Here is a 21,402-nt window from a genome sequence, read left to right as displayed (position 1 = left end):
ATATTTTATTTCCCTATAGGAACAAAATTGTACCCTCAGCTCATGATAAGATCAAGACACTATATAACACTAATTTAAATGTATTAATACTAAACATTAATACTAAAATACATAATTTAAAAATATAATAAATAAATAAATTGATTGAATTAAATATTTTAATAATTAATTTTTTTTAATGTATTTAAATTACATTTTTTCTCAAAAATGTTAATAATTTAATTTATAATTGAATGTAATTTTAATCATTAAAAACGTAAATACTGGTCTTTGCTTACTGTTTAAGACCCTATAGTTTATGGGATGTAGAAAAAGAACCATGCAGAGTGACAGCATCTTCATACAGGTGGTGATGTTGCTGTCTCTTTAAGAATTTGGCTTGTTGAGACGTTATAGCAGTGTTTGTTACTGAGGCGGTCCGTCGAGTATGCTGGCTGTTTACACAGAACTTCGCACGCTTTTCAAAGAAAAGTCTATTTTGGAGTCCACACTTTTCAGGTAAGAATGTATTAAAGATATATTTTCAGTCTCATTTTTACATGTGAAGCCGTGTTCTGTTGATTTTGTCTGACTCTCGGGTCTCGGCTTTCCCCCGCTTTAAGTGCTCCGGGCTGGCCTGCAGGATGGAGTTTGCTAAGATGTCTGCAGCTTATTAAAGAAGTTAATACAATGTGATATCGAAGTCACCGAGGGACATAACGTTATAGACGGTGAGTACTATATGCTGTTAGTTTTCTCGGTGTAAAAGTTTCCTTTGTCGCCTACGTTACGTATTCGCGCCTTATATCTTACGTTACGTTACTGCTTTATTAATAAGTGTTGCCACGGTGGAATATAATCGCAACCCAATTAGCAAAATACACTCGGGCCAGCTGCGGCGGCAGAAGCGAGCCGACGCTGCCGTATCCGTGCACCGGAATCGGGCCGTGACCCGTGAGTAATGTGCGGTGTGGCCCGGAGCTCGCGCGACTAACGTAAAGTCTTCATATAAGTTACCTTGATATAAAACCTTTTGTTATTAATACTGGAAATTTGTAATTATCGATAATGTTTTATATTTTGAGGCCATTTTTCTAGCCACGGTTGACCGCTGAAATGTAATTTTAGACGGTTAACTTTATATAAGTTACACCGCCATTTTGTGAAGAAAAATCACAATTTTGTCACCGACAAAGTGACTGATTATGTAAACGTGGCTAGTTACAAACGTGTCGTGTGTATGCTTGTACATATCTTCGTTTCAGTGTCTAAGTTACATTAATGTTGAGGAGTGTCCACAAACTCTCATGTCCAGATTTGTTGGTGCTTTACTATCGTTTAACGTTATACTTATGTTAATGTATAATTATTAACATACCATGTTGTATTAATCGACGTTTTAAGTTATACTTTGTTCTTTAATGTAATAATTTGTCTCATCTGTTCTGAAACTGGTACCTTGAGCTATTTTACCTATTTTATTAATATCTCAAAATAAGTAAATAGTTATTGCTTTATCTTATTGCTTTCCAGAAGTTTTTGAAGTTTCCAATTGTCTTTCAGGACAAGATTGAACAACAGAATGCAGCCTAACAGCATCAGATCAATGAAGGCATGTCATATGAAAGCATGGCTCAGTTACAAGATGTAAGTATGTCTCATTATCTATATATACCATGGTTTTAATGGCTTACATACTATTTTAAATTTTTAGGTTTTTACTTACAAACAACAATAAATGTACACTCAGGTGTTTAAAATTATTTTCTAGGTTTTCACCGAAAGATGAGAGATCAACTGAAGAATGCTATGGACCTGACTCTAAGGTACTCTTTCTAAACTTTCTCCACTTGATTAATATTATTAAATTCTAGCTTTGGATGGATTCCTTCATATTTGTTTGTATGCCACATCTTATGTTCCAGGAATTGATTTTACAGCAGAACTTCTCATGTTGCCAGCCTTGTTAAGCGAGACACTTCAACATTTCGTTGTGCTCCGGTGCGTATGTTGTTTTCTGTTTAGTATATGCTGTGATTAATGCATTTTATAATGCTTGATATTCTTTATATCAGGATGACGGAGTGGGTAGTGCTGTCACCTTACAGCAAGAAGTTCGCTGGTTCGAGCCTCGGCTGGGTCAGTTGGCATTTTTGTGAGGAGTTTGCATATTATTCCAGTGTTTGTGAGGGTTTCCTCCAAGTGCTCCGATTTCCCCACAAGTATAAAGACATGCGCTATAGCTGAATTTGGTAAGCTTATTTGTCTGTAGTGTATAAATGTGTGTGTGAATAAGTGTGTCTGGATGTTTCGTAATACTGGGTTGCAGCTAAAAGGGCATCTGCTGCATAAAACATATGCTGGATAAGTTGGTGGTTCATTCGACTGTGGCAACCCCAGATTAATAAAGGGACTAAGCCGAAAAGAAATTGAATGAATGAATGAAATTTATATTAGTCTTTTAATCTGTGATACTTTTTTTTTTTAAATCGGTGAATATTTATTATTTTACTTTCTATGCATGTTGATTTTCTCTTCATCAGTGATAGAGTGACTGATATTAATGTAATTATTGCTTTGTCATTTACAGTGAACCATCTTCACCACATCCAACAGTTCAAGTACAGGAGGAGGCCACCGACTGGACAACTGTGTTAACAAGACGAGTCACGGCAGTCTTCAGAGTTGATGGGATTGCGATTGGCCGGGCTAATGATGTGGACGAATATACATTTTTGACATATCCATCTTATTAGAAGAACACCCTGATGTTTCTGCAGTTGAATGTTTTGAATGAATGGTGGACGGTGACAAGCCTCAATCTACTCCAGTTACCAGAGTGATAAACCTTGCTTTTTGTTTCTCTACATGCTCTTGGGATAATCACAATCAAGTTTATCCAGCACACTGCTATCATTCATGCATAAAGCAAATTTTTAAATAACTTGTGGTCCTAATGACTATCAAAGAACATTTTCCAGATATGAGTGCTTGACATGTCATGTTTATCAAAAGCATAAACACATATTGTGTTACAACAAATTACAACTCCACTTGAGGATGATGAGGAGTAATCTACTAATGTTGAAGAAGAGGCTACTGATGTATTTGATTTTTCTGCACTGTTGAAGCAATTTCTAGAGAAGGTTTGCCTTCATTCTGAAATTCAGAGAAAATGTTGATGACAAATTATTTATTATGACCGAGTATTCTGACTAAAGACAAATACTTTGGACTTTATAAAGTGCAGTACTTGTTGTAGCCTGTGTAATGTGTTTATAAATCTTAAACAGTATTCTTGTGGTCTTTGTATTAAGTGTAGATTATTCAGTTTTTATTTGTTATCTAAATTCTTTTTACTGTTTTACATGTCTGCTTTATACTTGCTGTGTAATTTTATTTCTTAACACATTCAGTTGTGAGTTGTAATTAAATATTTCTACATTAATAAATAAAAATGGACATCTGTGAACCAAAATATTTTATTTATTTATTTGTGCATGCAGTCACCAAAGGATCAAAATGCCTGGGTCAGTACCCTGAAAATACTATATAATATAAAAAGGTACATTTTTGTACCTTCAGTGTCTAAGGTACAAAATTGTCCCTTAAAGGGTACAAATGTAGAAGGTACAATTTTGTACCTTTAAATAGAGGTACAAATTTGTACCCTTAAGGGTACCACCCCAGTGACGGGCCATTTGTACCCCAAAAGGTACAATTTTGTACCTTTTTTTCTGAGAGTGTAGGCTTCTATTTTTATGTTCAGTTATTTCAGTTTAATGCCATAAATTACTGATTTTAAACAGGAGCCTGAAAAAAATGCTATTTTAACATGACGATTTCAGCCAGCAATCAGAGAATTTTGTATCTGAACTCCTCTCAGTTTTTTTTTTATTTTTTATTTTTTTATTTATTATTTTTTTTTACAGAAAGTATATTTTGTTGTGTTATGGCAGGAGACTGCAGGCAAAAACACTATATGGCAAGCCGTTTTGACATTCAATCGACACCCAATACTAGTATCTATTTTCATGTCACTAGAGCTTATTTGTTTTAGATACTAGTACTTTTCTATTAAGTACTAGTACTTATTCATTAGATACCAATGCTTATTTATTAAATGCCAGTGCCTATTTTTAAGATACTTGTGCTTACACATTATTAAAAAGATACTAGTACTTATGCATTAGATACTAGTACTTATTCATTAGATGCTTTTACATATTCATTAGATACTAATATCTATAGGTACCAGTACTTATTCATTAGGTACTAGTACTTATTAAATAGATACTAGTTAATATTTATTAGATGCTACTTATTTTAATAGTGACTAGTTACTATTCTGTTGTTAATAGTAACAAATTTAAAAGTTTTCTATTGATTTCTATGGGATCTGTCATTGAGATATCAACTGTTCAGCTTTGACTAGTATGCATTCCAGCTGGGACTAGTACATATCTTTTTGTACTAGTAGGTAATCATTAAGTACTAGTACTTATTAATTAGATATCGATATCTAACTAATAGTACTTATGTATTAGATGCTAGTACTTATTCATTAGGTACTAGAACTTAATTATTAGATAATCTATTTAATAGATACTAGTACTTATTAAATAGATACTGGTACAAATTCATTAGATACTATTAACTATTAAATAGATACTAGTAGTTATTCATTAGTACTAGTGTTTATTTATTAGACACTAGTGTCTGTTATAACTATTACTAGTTACAATTCTTATTTTACTAGTCAGTTTTGCTTTTTACTTGTATTATGTTATGACCAGTTCTAATGGAAGAGTCGAGTTCAATTAAATATAATTAAAAATAAAATGTTTTACTAGTAACATTTCAAACAAGAACTAGTATTTAATTAATGTGTACTAGTATCTTTCAAATAAGTTGTAGTATCTGTTTCATAAGTACTAGTATCTCTTAAATAGATACTAGTATCTAACGAATAAGCACTCGTATCCAATGAATAAGTACTAGTTCTTAATGGAAAATATACAAAATCAAAAAAATAAGCACTAGTAACATGAAAATAGATGGGCTGTTGATTAAATTAAAAAATGGCTTGCCTTAAAAAAATGTTTTTTTAGGCTGTTTGGCTTTCCATAAAGTTTTTTTTTTTTGTTTATTGAATATAATGGTAAGAACATGTCAAAATACAGTACAGCATTTCTTTTATAGCAGTTGTTTGCAATTCTGGTTTCTCAACATGGGTTTGTTCTCCTGCAGTGAGCCATAAATCTTAATTTCAGCAGCATTGACAGAAATCACACTTGACTCAAGCGTTCTGTTTATATCTGTATTCTGAAGGTTTTTTACCTTGTGAAATTGTTCATTTGCACACCAAATATTCCATGCGTCTATTGAAAAATAGTGTTATTTTACTGCCATCTAGTGGACTATTATTGTAAATTCAAGTCAACAAATTTTTTTTTTTTTACATCTACAATATTCACCTAGTTAGACTGCAGATTAAATAGGTTCATTCGATGGCTTTTTAAAATCATCTATTGTTTTTCATACTGTAACAAATGACATGGTAAAGATAAAACATTTGTCATGATTAGTTCATCATAGAATTTTCAGAAACAAAAGTTTATAGTAAATTTTGTACATACAAAGGAACAAGTATAGCATATAAATTTTTATTTGGAAAATCTTCCATTATTCTTTCTTAACAACTAACAAAGTTTTTTTACAATGTTACTAATTGTTACAAATGTTTCAGACCTATTCAGGGGTGTGAAAAAGTGTTTGCCCATTAACAACTTTCTTTTTGTTTGTTTGTTTGTTTGTTGCATGTTTGTTACACGTTAATGTTTCAGATCATCAATTAAATTTAAGTATTAGTCAAAGATAACAAAAGAACTAAAGGTTTCAATTAATAAATTATTAAAGGCAAAAAAAAAAAAAAAAAAAAACTACATAGCCCTGTGTGAAAAAAGTGTTTGCCCCCCTGTTTAAACATATCTCTGGTTCATCACATATGAGTTCAATTTCTGTAATCACACCCAGGACTAATCACTGCCACACCTGTTCACAAACAAGGCATCACTTAAATGGGACCTGCTTGACAAAGTGAAGTAGATCAAAAGATCCTCAAAAGCAGGGCATCATGCTGAGATCAATTCAATAACAAATTAGAAAGAAAATACTTGAGATCTAGCATTCTGAAACATGTTATGACGCTATTTTTTAAGGCATTGGGACAGCAGCAAACCACAATGAGATTCATTATCTACAAATGCCAAAAACATGGAACCATGGAAAACCTTTAGAGTGGCTGGCTGACCAAAATTACCAGTTCAGACAATTAGAGTGCAGTGACAACACATGTAAGAGGTCACAAAAACCCCACAACAACATCCAAAGAACTGCAGGCGTCTTGACTGTCCATTACTTCACCATAAGAAAGAGACTGAGTTCCAAGACAAGTACCACTGCTGAGCAAAAGGAACATTGTTTTGCCAGAAAAGAACACCAGCAAGTCCCCTTCTGAATGGTTGAACAAAAACAAAATTAAGACTTTGGAGTGGCCTAGTCAAAGTCCTGATGTCAATCCAATTGAGATGCATGACCTTAAAAAGGCGGTTCATGCTCAAACTCTCCAAAGTGGTTAAATTACATCAATTCTGCAAAGATGAGTGGGCCAAAATTTCTCCATAGCGCTGTAACAGGATGATTGCAAGTTATCGAAATGCTTGATTGCATTTGTTGCTGCCAAGGGTGGCTCAACTATTTATTAGGTTACAAAGGGCTATTTCATTTTGTAATTTGTTTCCCCTTTAAAATAAAAAGCTTCATTTCAAAACTGTGTGATATGTTTACTTGTGTTATCTCAGACTAAAATTTAAAGTCATCTGAAGATCTGAAACATTAAAGTGACAAACAGTAAGGGGGCAAACATTTTTCACACCACTGCACTGTATATATAGCCTATATATAACTGGGGTTCTAAATAAGCAACTAAATTCAACTGAAAAACTCATAGACACTAAAACATGATGACAAGCTAAAATAATGCATGTATGAATGTGTGCAGTTTTTAAAAATGCTAATGATTGTCATCTTATTGTCTGTGTATTTTAGAGTTCAGTCCTCCAGAGTTGTGCATGAGTGCAGTTGACCGGGGGGATTGTGACGGCTCTGAGAGGAGATACGTGTTCAATCCTAGGATTGGCAGATGTCAAGTCTTTCGCTACTCTGGATGTGGAGGAAACAAAAACAACTTCATCCACAAAAGACACTGCATGAAAATGTGCATGAAAGGTGGGCTTACTCTTCTGTTTTGGTAAGGTTTATCATTATAATTAAGATCTACTGTAGTTTAAACAGTAAAGGAGATAAAGAGTGAGAACAAAACTCAGCTACCTCAAAAGTTAAGCAAGACTTGTATCAAGCAGGACTTGTATCTGTTGTTGATTCAGTATGTTCAATGGTTTCTCTTTCAGATCAACACCGGAGAAAGCAAATACGGATAAAGACGAGGAACTCTAATATCTTATTCCGATCTGTCTAAACTAGATTATTTAATGAAACCAAAACCTAAACCACTCTTTTATCCACACTGTGTACATCGTGTGCTGTGGTAGCAGTTTTAGTGACACATATTACAGTCATGTATATAATTAACACAATTAATAGATTTTAATCAGGCCTTCAGATATGTAAGCATTCTACATATTTTAAATGTAAAACATAATTAACTACTCTTTTCTGGTGAAAGATAGGACACTTAAATGCAAATTCCTCTGCATTATAAATACTCATATCTTGTCTTTGTTCACAATGCCACTTATGAATCTATTTAATACTGAGTATTTATGCTTTTTTATAAACAGTTGTTGAGGTTTCTATATACTTTTTCATCTTTATGTAAAATTGTTCTGGTGCATACTAATTTGTTTTCTTCTTTGCACTCCATATATATCAGTTTTCATTCTTCTCATTGTTTGAAATAACTTTTATATATATATATATATATATATATACACAGTTGAAGTCAGAAGTATATGCCCCCCTTTAAATTGTATTTCTTTTTTAGATGTTTCCCAGATGATGTTTAACAGAGCAAGGACACTTTCACAGTATTTCTGATAATATTCTTTCTCCTGGAGAAAATCTTATTTGTTTTATTTCAGCTAGAATAAAAGCAGTTTTTTATTTTTGAAAAAAACATTTTAAGGTCAATATTATTAGCCCCTTTGGGCTATGTATATATTGGATTTGCCTAATAACCCTATCCTGCCAAGTTAACCCAATTAACCCAGTTAAGCCTTTAAATGTCACTTTAAGCTGTATAGAAATGTTTTGAAAAATATCTAGTAAAAGATTTACTGTCATCATGGCGAAGATAAAATTAATCAGTTATTAGAAATGAGCCATTAAAACTATTAAGTTTAGAAAAGTGTTAAATAACCTTTCCTCCGTTAAACAGAAACTGGGGGAAAAAATAAACAAGAGGGTCAATAATTCAGGGGGGCTAATAATTCTGACCTCAACTGTATATCCAGGACGCAGTGATAAATCATCATATGTTGAGTTTATGTATTAATGTACTACATTTTGGATTTGCATGCATTTTTGACTGCATAACTAAATTACTAACATCTTTAACTTCCAGTAAGTAACATGCTATACAGTAGGACTTCTTAATACATGTGAGAAAAAAGCAAGCAGATACACACACAAAAAAAAAACCCTTCTTATATGACTTGTTCTGTTTTCTACACAAGATGGAGCTGTTACTCTTAAGAAGACATATTGGACTCCACTGACAGTGGTGAAAATGCATACTTAAATATGTACTCTTATTAAACACTTTTATTTGAATCATGTTTTGGTGGCTTTGTTACTGGTAAGGATCATTGTGTATCTTAAAGTCTGCAAGAGGAGCTTTTTAGTTTGAGGTGTCTTTAACATTTATGCACTATATAAAAAATGTAAAGCATTTGGTAAACTGCACCTATTGATAAAATGATTAAATTTTGATATAAAAATGATTAAAACAGGTTTTAAAAGAATGAAAAATATATATATATTTTTCGGTCAGTTTTTCTAATACATGCTTCGGTCCTTAATGTATTAATTTTTCATCACATCTAGTTTATTAATAAAATGTATTTAAGTTTTTTTTTTTTTTTTTTTTTTGCGTTTTGAGGGATATTAAGTGTATTCTGATCTACATTATCCTCTGATTTCAGATGTTACTGTAGGTCAGACTACAAATGTTACTAAATGCATCTAGTTTGAGTATACTTTCAGGCTACATGTAGATACAAACAACTACAAGAAAAAGTCTTGAGAACACGATGTCAGTCTGTGCTTTAGATCAGAGGTGTCCAAACTCAGTTTGGGCACCCCTTCTCTAGATCTTCCAATTTGAGACTTTTTCCTCAAATTGACTGATTGGCGGGATTACATCCTTAAGGTGGAATCAAGCGTTAATTAGGAGATCAATCTTTTGAGCACTGCAGTCCGAATGAATAAAAATTATGTAATTCTAATTATTTGCTTGCATTGTTAAGATATCAGATTATGTTTTGAAACACTTGTGTTAGGGGGAGTTTATTTATTTATTTATTGTATGTGACAATGATCATTTACAATACACTGATCTAAGAGTAATTAAAGTACAACTTAGTGCTTCACTGAAAAAAAATATTCATTGGATTTACTTTTTTTTTTTTTTTTTTTGCTAAATGCTTGTAAACAACTTATATTAGCTGAATTTAAACAAATTCAGTTTAAATATTTTAAATATATTAATTTAATTTAATTTTGGGTGTTGGGTGGTTCGAAAGAACCAGCCCCGAGAGACTAAGGTCCAGTATTTGTCCCAAATAGCTTATTTGTCCTATTTTGACCTTATACCATCATGAATTATCAAAAAAAAAATTATTAAAAAAGCCTTTAAGACCTAAAGTAAGACCTGCAAATAAAGTCAACTCTTACTGTATTGTTGTTAAATAGAAAAAAAAACATTTTATTCTAAATCTTGGACCTTATTCTTGAAGGAAAAAATGACCAATTAAATGTTGTGAAGCACCAAAGGTGGCCCATAATAAAGTTACTTTTGTTGTTAACCAAGAATTATCAAACTACTTTTTAAAAGAGGCTAGAAAAATGGTGAAGCTCTATATTATATATATATATATATATATATATATATATATATATATATATATATATATATATATATATATATATATATATGTGTGTGTGTGTGTGTGTGTGTGTGTGTGTGTATATACTGGCCAGTTTGTTATGTGCCTCATATCTGAAAATAGGCTACAGATTTTACTTTAAAAATTTAACAGGTTCATATTTCCCCCCTAGTGATATATAATGCAATGAAATTGTATGTTAAATATAAGAATCCTTTTTTTTCCAGATTTCTTTATTCTAAGTCTTTAGGAAATGTTTTTGGTACATCAAAAAGTTTGACCATCTCACAAACTTATTTAAAAATAAAAATAGTGCTTAAAATGCCACTAAAATGCTGTATATAAAGCTCATAATTAAATAGAAAATGAGTCACATAACTGTAGAAAGTCCACTTTTTGAGAAAAAAAAAAACAAAAAAAACAGTCCTTTTACCAGGCTAGCTATGGGCCTAATATAGCATATCATTAGGAAAAATAATCCTTAAAAATAATAAATAATATTAATGATTATTTTTTTTAATTAATTAATTATTGTAATTAATTATTTTGGTTGTTAACATCGAGATTAATGCTGCTAAAGTTTTTTTTTTTTTTTTTTAAATACATAGCCTATGTTACTTTGATATGTTTTTTTCGTCCTCTTTGCACCTATGCGTAACTACTTCAAATGAACGCAAAAGGGTTAATGGTAATATCAGTTGTGTTTTAAATGAGATGAAGCAGTCAGTGTACGGAGAGCTGGAGTGTGCATTGAGGCGGGGATTGGCGCTGATGATGTAACAGGAAGCCTCTACGCTGAATATGTTGCAGTCTGACAGCCGTCGTCATTCACAGTGTGCGCGGCTCGTGCGCTCTTTCATCTGGCGCTCCGATACTCTGACATCGTTTTGTGCGGTCGTGACGTCGCAGAAGGAAAGTAATGACTTGTTTGTGAATTTAAATAACAAGAAGGAGCGCTCGTTTTTTTATTTGAACATCCCCAGGACACCTTGGATTTATTCTACAGGTAAGGAAATGCTTGATACTGATGAGCGGCTGTTGAATTATGCATGTGCAGGGAATTAATTTATGAAGTGCAGCTGGAAGATCTTCAGTCAGCCGGGCTTCATATCATAATGTTGAAAAAAAATTGATGGCTGAACAGACTTCTTATAAATTACTATAAAGCTTCAATATATGCGGTAGTATATGAAACTGTCGACAGTTAAGCAGTTTGATATTTCATTACTCTTTTGTGAAAGCACACTGCAGAAATATGATTCGTGAGTACATTGTTTGCATGCATTAATCACAATAGTATTGATTGCATCTACAAATTGACCGTAATGTTCATTTATTTTGCATTTAGTTACTGACAAAAATACTGCTCATTGTAATATATATATATATATATATATATATATATATATATATATATATATATATATATATATATATATATATATATATATATATATATATATATATCAATACACACACACACACACACACACACATACATACACACACACATACATACATACATACATACATACATACATATATACATACATACATACATACACTACCGTTTAAAGGTTTGGAGTCAGCTCATTAAATACACAGTACAATTGTGAAATGTTATTGTATTATAAAATAACTATTCCAGTAATTTTAAAGATTAATTTTTATTATTATTATTAGTATTATTATTATTATTATAGGCCTAAATATTAATAGTAAAAAAGCAATAATGACTAAAGTAATAATTTAATTTGAAACTACATATAATAAGTAGTAAATAATTACTAAACAATTTAACTTTTTTTTTACGTTTAATAAATGCTGCCTTGATGAACAGACTAATTTGCATAAAAAAAAAACACAAAAAAAACTGACCCAAAACCTTTCATCGGTAGTGTACCTGTATGGAACAAATAAATAGGGTTATGATGGAAATCAAACGTTCAGTTTATTTAAATTAAAATTCATATCTGGTACTACTTTGTAAATTTCGAGATAGAGGTTATAAAAAAGACAAAGGAAAAATAATTGTCACAATGCACATGTAAGAATTAAATGTTACACATTATTTTAAAATTATATGCATATAATATACAAAGTGTAGGGCTGCACAATATAGCGTTTCAGCATCGACATCGCAATGTGCGCATTTGCAAAAGTCACATCGCAAAGACATGTACTGTCCAATCTGAATTATATTGACTGTAAGCTACAGAATTATTTTTAATGACTTTATTTTTATGCATTTATATGATTTATGCGATAAAAACTAATTTCTTAGACTTTTTTTGTCTTGCTTCTGGTCCAAATATCTACATTTTAAAGTGAAAACAAGATTATTTCACTTATTCCACTGGCAGATCATTTCTTTATTAGCCCTCTTGTTTGTTTTAATGGAGAGATTTTTCTACAAATTTTTAAAAATAATAGTTTTAATAACTCATTTCTTATAACAATTTTTTTGTCTCTGCCATGATGACAGTTCATAATATTTTTTCTAGTTGTTTTGCAAAATAGAAGCATAAAGTGTAATATAAAGCACTAGATTAACTAAGCCAGTTAGGTTTATTCAAGGTTCAGGCAGTGGTTTATTCTGTAGCCGATTAAACAAAATCGTTAAAGTTTGTTAAACATTTATTTTCATTCATTCATTCATTCATTCATTCATTCATTCATTCATTCATTCATTCATTCAATCATTCATTCATTCATTCAATCAAAAAATATTATATTATTTTTATTATTGTTGTTATTATTTTGTTTTCAACTATTTAAATAGTTCTTACACATACAGTAATATAATACATAATACAACACTGTAAAACCCAAAAAGTTAAGGTAACTCAAACCATTTAAATTCAAAAACAAATTAAAATGAGTTCTGTCAAATTAATCCATGTGAGTAACTGAAGCAATTTGAGCTCAGTAAAACCCAATAAATGAAGAGAACTCAAACCAACAAATCCAATAAATCAAGGCAACTTAAACCAACCGAAGAAACCGATTGCAGAAAACTATTTGAGTTAAAAAACCAATCTACGTGAGTACTGTGAACTTGCTCCATTTAAGTTGAAGTAATGAGATGTTTAATTAACTCATTACCTTCAACACTGGGTTCGAAACTCTTTTTTTAAATGAGTAGAATTAACTTTCAGTCAATTTTGAGTTAACTACACTCATTTCGTTTGGTAAAGTTGACTGTTGTGTTTTACAGTGAATATATTATACTCATAAATATATATATATATATATATATATATATATATATATGTATATATATATGTATATATATGTATGTGTATATATATATGTATGTGTATATATATATGTATGTGTATATATATATATATATATATATGTATGTATGTATGTATGTATGTATGTATATATATATATACACAGCAAAATATGGGAACCCAAAACAACTCTATGGGTGTTAATTTCAACACTTTGAAAGTGTCTCATGGGGTCCACTCAAAACAAAGTTAAATCAACACTTTCAAAAGGGTTGGCACATTGACACCGAAGTAAGGGTTAATTTTAACTCTGGGCAGAGTTAAAAAATGTAACTATATTTAACACCGCCTGGTGTAATATATTTATTTTATTCAACTCTCTTGAGTGTAAATATGGTAAAAAGGTCAAACAGACTGTAAATTATAAAATAAAAAACATTTTATTTGAAAACATTCACCACTTCAACAATTCATTCAGTTTTTAAAATGCAACAATGTCAAATATGCTTTAAATGTTTTATTAGTACAGACAGTATCAACAAAATATGTATGACCAGTGCTCAAAAAGGCTGTTTCAGTCATTTGGTCCAAACTTGATGTTTCATCAGTGCAATTTAAAAGTTCAATATATCGTCACTCATAGTTTTCTTCTGAACTCATAGTTTTCTTCTGAAATTACATTTTAAACAACTTGGCGTGCAAATCTTTCACTTCTGGTATTTCCTTGGTCCTCCATATCAAACACAGCAGTTTCAATGAAGGTATAAATGCTGTAAACTTGTGTGAAAACAAACTGGAGCTAGGAAATCTCATCAAGCATGTCCTGTGAAAGATGTGCTTCCCAGCCACAGGATGACCTTTTTATCCATGATGATGTACAGTAGTAGCTGCTGATCGCTCGTCTGGTGGTTCCTGATGCACGGATATAGGGTGATGCTCATCTAAGAACTCTTCAAGACTCCAGCATGACTAAGAAAAATGTTTAAAAACAAATTGCAATCAAATTCTATGATATATTTAAAAGAACATTTAAAGTAAATAAAACATTCAAGAAATCTAAACTCACCTTTTGAAAATCTACATAATGATCCACAACTTGACTCTCCCAGCTGGTTGAGGTGACAGGATATGGAAACGTAGAAAAAACACATACATCACTGTTGGATCTCCAAAAACAATTAGGTTAACCACTATGACTAGAACTGGAAAAACAGACAGCTGTCTGTCCAGAATCCTGAATTTAACACAACACTTGGAGCAAATTTTAGAGGAGCTTAAAATCTTTTATATCATTTAGTGATGCTGACTTCCCCAAAATATTGGCCACAGTGTAAAAATATTCATAAACTTACAGTTTTCTGTAAGCGTGTGCGCGTGTGTGTGTGTGTGTTTGTGTGTGTGTGTGTGTGTGTGTGCATGCGTGTTTCTTTACCAGTTAGGCCCTTTCAAGTCCAGTATTGACGCCACCTTTCCTGGAGTCTAGCAGATGTTTCAGGTCCAAATATAATCTAAAATATTAGGATAAGCAGAAGAGGAAAAGTGCAAAGCACAAAGCAAAGAGCAAAACATTATTTAAGTAACAGTTCACCCACAATACAAAACTTATCACCTTCATGTCATTTGTTATTCTCTAATGCTCTAATACCCTCTCAGCTTATGTGAAACAAATACAGAACTTTATCAAACATACCTTCATTATTATCACCACATATGACCAAGAAGGTGTGCTTGGTCATTTCACCAACTCTGGAAATACACCATCCGTCTCTAATCAGCCAATCGTCACAGGGTCTTGTGTTATTGTATGGAAAACTGTAGCTGTTAAAAAAACAACAAAACATTAGTATCTAACACATATGCATAACCTTCAGATAAAAAAAGAGAGATGAACATCACAAAGTATGCCTCACACTTTTTCAGATATCTTTTGATTCAGATGTTGATTATTGATAATAAATCTACAAATCAAACCTGTATCATCATTAGGCTGCTCAAATATGAATCAGTTGATTAATTTTACAGACAGGTGGCTGTTTACAACGCACTAAATTGTCTTTAAGTTTAAGTTTAGCCTATAGTTTTAAGCACAATATCATGCGGGAGAAAAAGTTTGACTAAGATGTTCCTGACTACAGAAATAGCCTAACTTACTAACGTCAGACATCCCGAGGGGGGATACAGAGTTGATTTGCGGGAGGTAGCGGGAGAGATGAGTACCTGAAGAGCGGTGGGGCGAGTTGCGCGCGACGTACCTTAAGAACGGTGTGGGTGACTTGCGCACGACGTACCTGAAGAGCTGGGAGGGATGCGGTGGAGAGGGGTGTGCAAAGTGTTTAAAGACCGGGCGGGAGACGCGCGTTTTCTGGGAGATTATCATTCATTTGCGGGCATCTACTTGGGCATCTGGGAATCTCTGTGCATTTGCGAGATAACGTTAACGTTAGTCCCGCAACTTCCGGGAGACTTCTGTAACGTTAAATGTCTGAGTGCAAACGCGGTCATTTAAAGACATTAATGTTAACATTCCGACTTTAATGGTTGTCAACACTTAATATAATTCAAGCGTACGTTATCACGCGAGTTTATGGACTAACGGTATATGGACGGCCACGAATGAACCAGTTTAAAAGGGCCGCGGTGTTTAAAATAACCAAATTAACATACACGAATAACAAACAATCATATGTTTTAGTCAGGAAGCCTTTTACAAGTAAGCATATGTTCATTTACTCACCAGATATGTTTTAGAAACTCTCCAGAGCTTATGGAAACCGTCCTGTGTTGCCGTTAGCATCCGGGCAGAGTAAGTTAGGCTAGGCGGCTCGGAGTCCGGGGATTCCCTCGCTAGTTTGCTTCGAATTAAAGGAGAAGTGTCGATTTTATTTTACAGATGGGTAACAACGCACAAAATGGCATTAAGCGTGACAGAAATGCGTTGAACATGTACATTTGATGTTTTTATGCACTATGTATGCGTGGGCATATATAAAAAACATTCTTGAAAAAAAGTCAATAGTACTGCAGTTAAGCTACAGTAGATACACAAACGACCATGAATGAACCGCAGAAGTTTAAAATTGTCACTCCATTCTAAAGTTATTAACTTAACAATATGTTTACAACTGTATTTCCTTAAAGAAAGTCAGTAAAATACCAACATTTAGGTAGTTTGACTCACCAGTTGCTGTTCTAAACCTGGAAAATGGCGGCTGGAAAATTCTTCAGTGACTGGGGCTGCATGAATTCCCGGATGTTGGAAATAACACCACCAAGTGTTGAAAAGTTAACTCCTTTATTTCGCACTGAATAAAATCAATTCTAACTCTTATTATATTCATTTATCAAAATATAACTCTTTAACGTCAACACTTTACTCTGAAATGCTTCAACACCGAGAATTTAACTCTGATGAATTTGCTGTGTATATATATATATATATATATACATATATATATATATATATATATATATATATATACATATATATATATATATATATATATATATATATATATACATATATATATATATATATATATATATATATATATATATATATATATATATATATATATATATATATATGTATGTATGTATATATATATATATATATATATATATATATATATATATATATATATATATATATATATATATATATATTATACTTATTACAAATTATTAAAAAAAAAAAAAGTAGAGCGAAGCCTATACCATCAGGAACTGAGAAGATAAAATACCAGTATACTGAAGTAACTAGAAATACCACAGTCTGTTGACACCTAACAGTTCTGCTGACAGAAGAGGCCTGAAAGAGGGGAAATTGTGATAATTAATAGCCAACTGATAGTCTTGGTATTTGTGTCTTTTGGCCACATGGTTACAAAAGCAGCCTTTCTTATATGATGAAACACTGTGAAGCTGATGGAGGATAGATTGCTAAAATGATCTTATCAGATTATGATGCAATGACACCGTCTCAGTTAGACAGAATTTTCATAAGAGCTTTCATGTGCAGATTCAGTTTTATCCCTGTTCTCAGGCAAGCATCAATTATATTTGCTCATCCTCACCAACAGGGATTTAAACAAACTTCTAAAAGTAAAAACGAAACTTTGGTGCATATAACTCATGCTGTACAACTGGTACAAACAATAAACTGTGCTGTTATTATTATACAGTAACTACTCTGAATGCATTAGCTACTGCACAAAAGCATCTCATCTTAGAGAAGCTTTAAAAACCATAATCCATAATTATGGCAGTGAGATTTGCATGGACAAGCACTCGACGATATCGCTTATTTTCATAATGAGTGCTTATGAATAGTGCTGAGGTATGAAGAATTTGTTCTACAGATTGAGCTGCAAAATGAAAAGGTTAGTGACCGTTCGTCTCTGGGGATGCAAGCTGGCAGAGGGACCCAATGAAAGAGGATTTGTTACTTAAATCGCGAAAAGCCAATTAATCACCTCACAGAATATGTTAAAGAGCATAGATGATGGTTTTAAAAGGGAATCACTTATTTAGCTTCATCGTTTGAGAGCCTTTTATGTGCTTCTCAATGCTGAGCCCCAAAGCACGCATGTGTTTGTCAGGGTTGAGTGCTGCTTTCAAGGAGGATTTAATGTCACTGGAACAATGCTGTGTTCTGCACTGGCGACATTGCAATCAGTTACTGTGCCATTACCATGGTTCACCCTTTACCTCCCAAAAGTGGAGAGCAGACAGTGAACAATGGCAGATTGTTTCAGTGCGAATACAGTGAAAATGTGTATTATCTTGAGCAATATTCTGCTTCAATTAATAGAATTTTGCACTTGTACTCAAGAGTGACATGGTGGCTCAGAGGTTATCACTGTCGCCTCACAGCAATAAAGTCGGTGGTTTGAGTCCCAGCTGGTTTAGTTGGCATTTCTCTGGAGTTTGCATGTTCTCCCAGTGTTCACATGGGTTCCTCCACATCCTCCGATTTCCAGTCCAAAGACATGCGCTATAGACCATTTTGACGGATGTAAACAATAACAATGGTCCTAACAAGTTTCCTGTTTTACATTTTTAATTGCCCTAGCTTCAGAGAATCCAAAAAGCTCCACATATTGCTAAACAATTCTATGGCAGGTGTTTTGATGTAGTAATCATTGAATTGCCTCTTGTTACAGTTGTGAAATAGTTTGACAACAAGCACAACATCTTTAGCATTCACCTCATTGAAATGGTCTATATGTCAATAAACTAAATTGGCTGTAGTGTGTATGTGTGAATGAATGTGTATTTCCTAGTACAGTTTGGAAGCTTGGGTTGCAGCTGGAAGGGCATCTGCTGTGTAAAACATATGCTGGATAAGTTGGCAGTTCATTTCGCTGTGGCGACCACTGATGAACAAAGGGACTAAGCTGAAGGAAAATGAATGAATGAATGTGTACTTAACAACCATTGGCCATTTAAAGAAATGATTTCTCTAGTGTTTTAATGAAAACTAATTTCAAGGTAAACCACTAAAGCCACACATTTTCTGACGATTGATTTACTGTTTCAAATTTTCATTATCATTAAAAAAAAGTATTGATTAGCGCGATTTTGATAAACCTTTGAAGATCTTGTAACATTGTAATTGGCTAACTGCGAAAGGCTGCAATGTAAATGCACACACACACTTTTATTCATTTATTTTGTTTTCGGCTTAGTCCCTTTATTATTCTGGGGTCGCCAAAGCGGATTGACCTGCCAACTAATCCAGGAAAGGTTTTACACAGTGGATGCCCTTCCAGCTGTAACCCATCACTGGGAAATTTTTGTCATATCATTGAAGTGAATGGGGTGGGGCAAGTCACTTGTCGAGGAGGAGCTCTGGAAATTCAGGGGTACCTCTAAATTTACTCTTGTATACACTCTCATTCACACACAAACACTACGGACAATTTAGCTCACTCAATTCACCTATAATACGTCTTTGGACTTGTGGGGGAAACTGGAGCACCCAGAGGAAACCCATGTGAACACAGGGAGAACATGCAAACTCCACTAAAATTCCAACTGACCCAGCCGGAACTCGAACCAGCAATCTTCTTGCTGTGAGGCAACATTGCGACCTACTGTGCCATCGTTTTTTCTGTAGGCTATCAAAAAAAAAAATAGCTTAAAGGGGCTAAGAATTTTGACCTTTAAATGGTTTTGAAAAAAAAAAAAAACTGCTGTTATTCTAGCTGAAATAAAACAAATAAGACTTTCTCCAGAAGAAAAAATACTGACAGACATACTGTGGGGGGGAGGGGGGGTTGAAATTCTGATTTCAACTGTACATCTATCTATCTATCTATCTATCTATCTATCTATCTATCTATCTATCTATCTATCTATCTATCTATCTATCTATCTATCTATCTATCTATCTATATATATATAGTTGATTCTGGGCATTAACTGTCGGCTTGTTTCAATGTGTTTTGTGATGAATAGTTAAAATGACAATAAAAAGATAAAAAAAAAAAAATAAAAAAAAAAATATATATAAAAAAAAAAAAAAAAAAAAAAATATATATATATATATATATATATATATATATATATATATATATATATATATATATATATATACATTTTTATTTTATTTATTTATTTATTTTTTTTGATTGGCTGCATAACAAACCACTGTGTGCCCAATGACCTGTCTTATTAACTTTGCTTGCCTAGTTAACCCAAACAACATAGTTACGTAAGTCTGTAAATTGCACTTCAAAAGATGATTACTAGAATCTTGCAAAATATCTAGATGATTTTAATATGTCTAAAATATTCACCAGGGATTAATTAAATTGATCTAAAGATCTAAGTCATCTAAACTCAGAAGGATCAAGAGGAACTAAAGTAATATCATCTTTCGATATTTTATTCAATATTTCAGACAGTATATCTTTCTATTACAAACATCAGTGATTTTGAGTTTGATATTTGAATGAAGCAGATGAAAAGGCTGCTAGATAGTGGGCTGCGATTAAAAGGCTTGCTGCACTTCAATGCACATAAAATCTAATGAATCCAAAGAGCGAAAATGAAATGGTCTCATTATCCCGACCTCAGTTTAATGCCTGACACAAGACGCGGAGTCCAGGACAGCAATAAATCTGGTCGTTTTTACGATTCTGTGCGTTCATTCAAAGCATCTATTCATGATCTTTGACATTGCTGTTAATGAAAAATGCAATACATATCATAGCCTCTCCTATGGTGGAAATGGAAAAATATATTCATGTTCTTCTTGAATTCAATATCATGATTATTATACTCACCAAACTTTTCATGGTTATTAATATCATGGAATTGAATAAGATAAACTGACTGTAGTGTATGTGTGTGAATGCGTATGAAGTGTATGGGTGTTTTCCGGTGTTTGGTTGCAGCTGGAAGGGCTTTCGCTGCGTAAAATATATGCTGGATAAGTTGGTGGTTCATTTCGCTGTGGTGACCCCTGATTAATAAAGGGACTAAGCTGAAAAGAAATTTAATAAATGAATAAATATTATGTTCCTGGTGCAAGTTATATATATATATATATATATATATATATATATATATATATATATATATATATATATATATATATATATATATATATATATATTGTAAGGTCAATATTATTACCCCTTAAGGAATATATAATGATTGGTACAGAATAAACCACTGTTGTCCATTGACTGACCTATTTAATTACATGAATTACCAGCCTGATCTCACAAGAAAACCCATGTATTTTATGTTTTGTCAGTTTAGTGGTTTATTTGTTTGAATTTGTAAGAGTTCAGTATGATTTTAAAAAGGAGGCTGGCACCAAACGCCGCCCATAAACCCAACTGTCATTGGGGGATGAGCAAATCGTAATAAATTGTGCGAATGAGATTGTACAAGTTCATATGAATTAGCCACTAAATCAAGAAGTTACCAGTTGCGGTAAGATTGCGTTGGGATTACAGCAAGTATGTAGAATTTGAAAATGAACT

General features: G+C 32.6%; 2 protein-coding genes and 2 long non-coding RNA genes across 8 annotated transcripts in view; 3 read left to right on the top strand and 1 right to left on the bottom strand.

Moving 5' to 3' along the window:
* Window positions 1–8,832, top strand: part of tfpia (tissue factor pathway inhibitor a) — a 63,905-nt gene extending 55,073 nt beyond the window's left edge. For both annotated transcript variants that reach the window (NM_182872.2, NM_001309803.1), the window contains exons 6-7: window positions 7,090–7,269; window positions 7,452–8,832. In NM_182872.2, coding sequence (NP_878292.2) covers window positions 7,090–7,269; window positions 7,452–7,519 — 248 coding nt within the window. In that variant the 3' untranslated portion in view covers window positions 7,520–8,832. The remainder of the gene's footprint in view (window positions 1–7,089; window positions 7,270–7,451) is intronic.
* On the top strand, window positions 398–5,923 carry LOC137496413 (uncharacterized). 2 transcript variants are annotated; one of them, XR_015499809.2, is made up of 7 exons: window positions 398–498; window positions 623–710; window positions 1,543–1,626; window positions 1,751–1,805; window positions 1,905–1,980; window positions 2,055–2,231; window positions 2,570–5,923. It is a non-coding gene; the product is annotated as an uncharacterized LOC137496413 (long non-coding RNA). The 2 variants fall into 2 exon arrangements; XR_015499808.2 differs by having other exon boundaries at window positions 603–710.
* A 2,160-nt stretch (window positions 8,833–10,992) lies between the features above and the next one.
* The window catches only part of calcrla (calcitonin receptor-like a), a 61,859-nt gene continuing 51,449 nt past the window's right edge, over window positions 10,993–21,402 (top strand). For all 3 annotated transcript variants that reach the window (NM_001004010.3, NM_001441637.1, NM_001441636.1), the window contains 1 exon segment: window positions 10,993–11,172. The gene's annotated coding sequence lies outside the window, so the exon portion shown is untranslated.
* Window positions 13,827–16,631, bottom strand: LOC137496414 (uncharacterized). Its single transcript, XR_015499810.1, has 6 exons — window positions 16,584–16,631; window positions 16,140–16,257; window positions 15,096–15,223; window positions 14,838–14,913; window positions 14,472–14,514; window positions 13,827–14,374 (listed from the first exon to the last, which is right to left on the bottom strand). It is a non-coding gene; the product is annotated as an uncharacterized LOC137496414 (long non-coding RNA).

This window comes from Danio rerio, chromosome 9, assembly GCF_052040795.2.
Source record: "Danio rerio strain M-AB ecotype USA chromosome 9, GRCz13ab, whole genome shotgun sequence".
Taxonomy (NCBI): Eukaryota; Metazoa; Chordata; class Actinopteri; order Cypriniformes; family Danionidae; genus Danio; species Danio rerio.
This window is presented reverse-complemented; position numbering and strand designations above follow the sequence as displayed.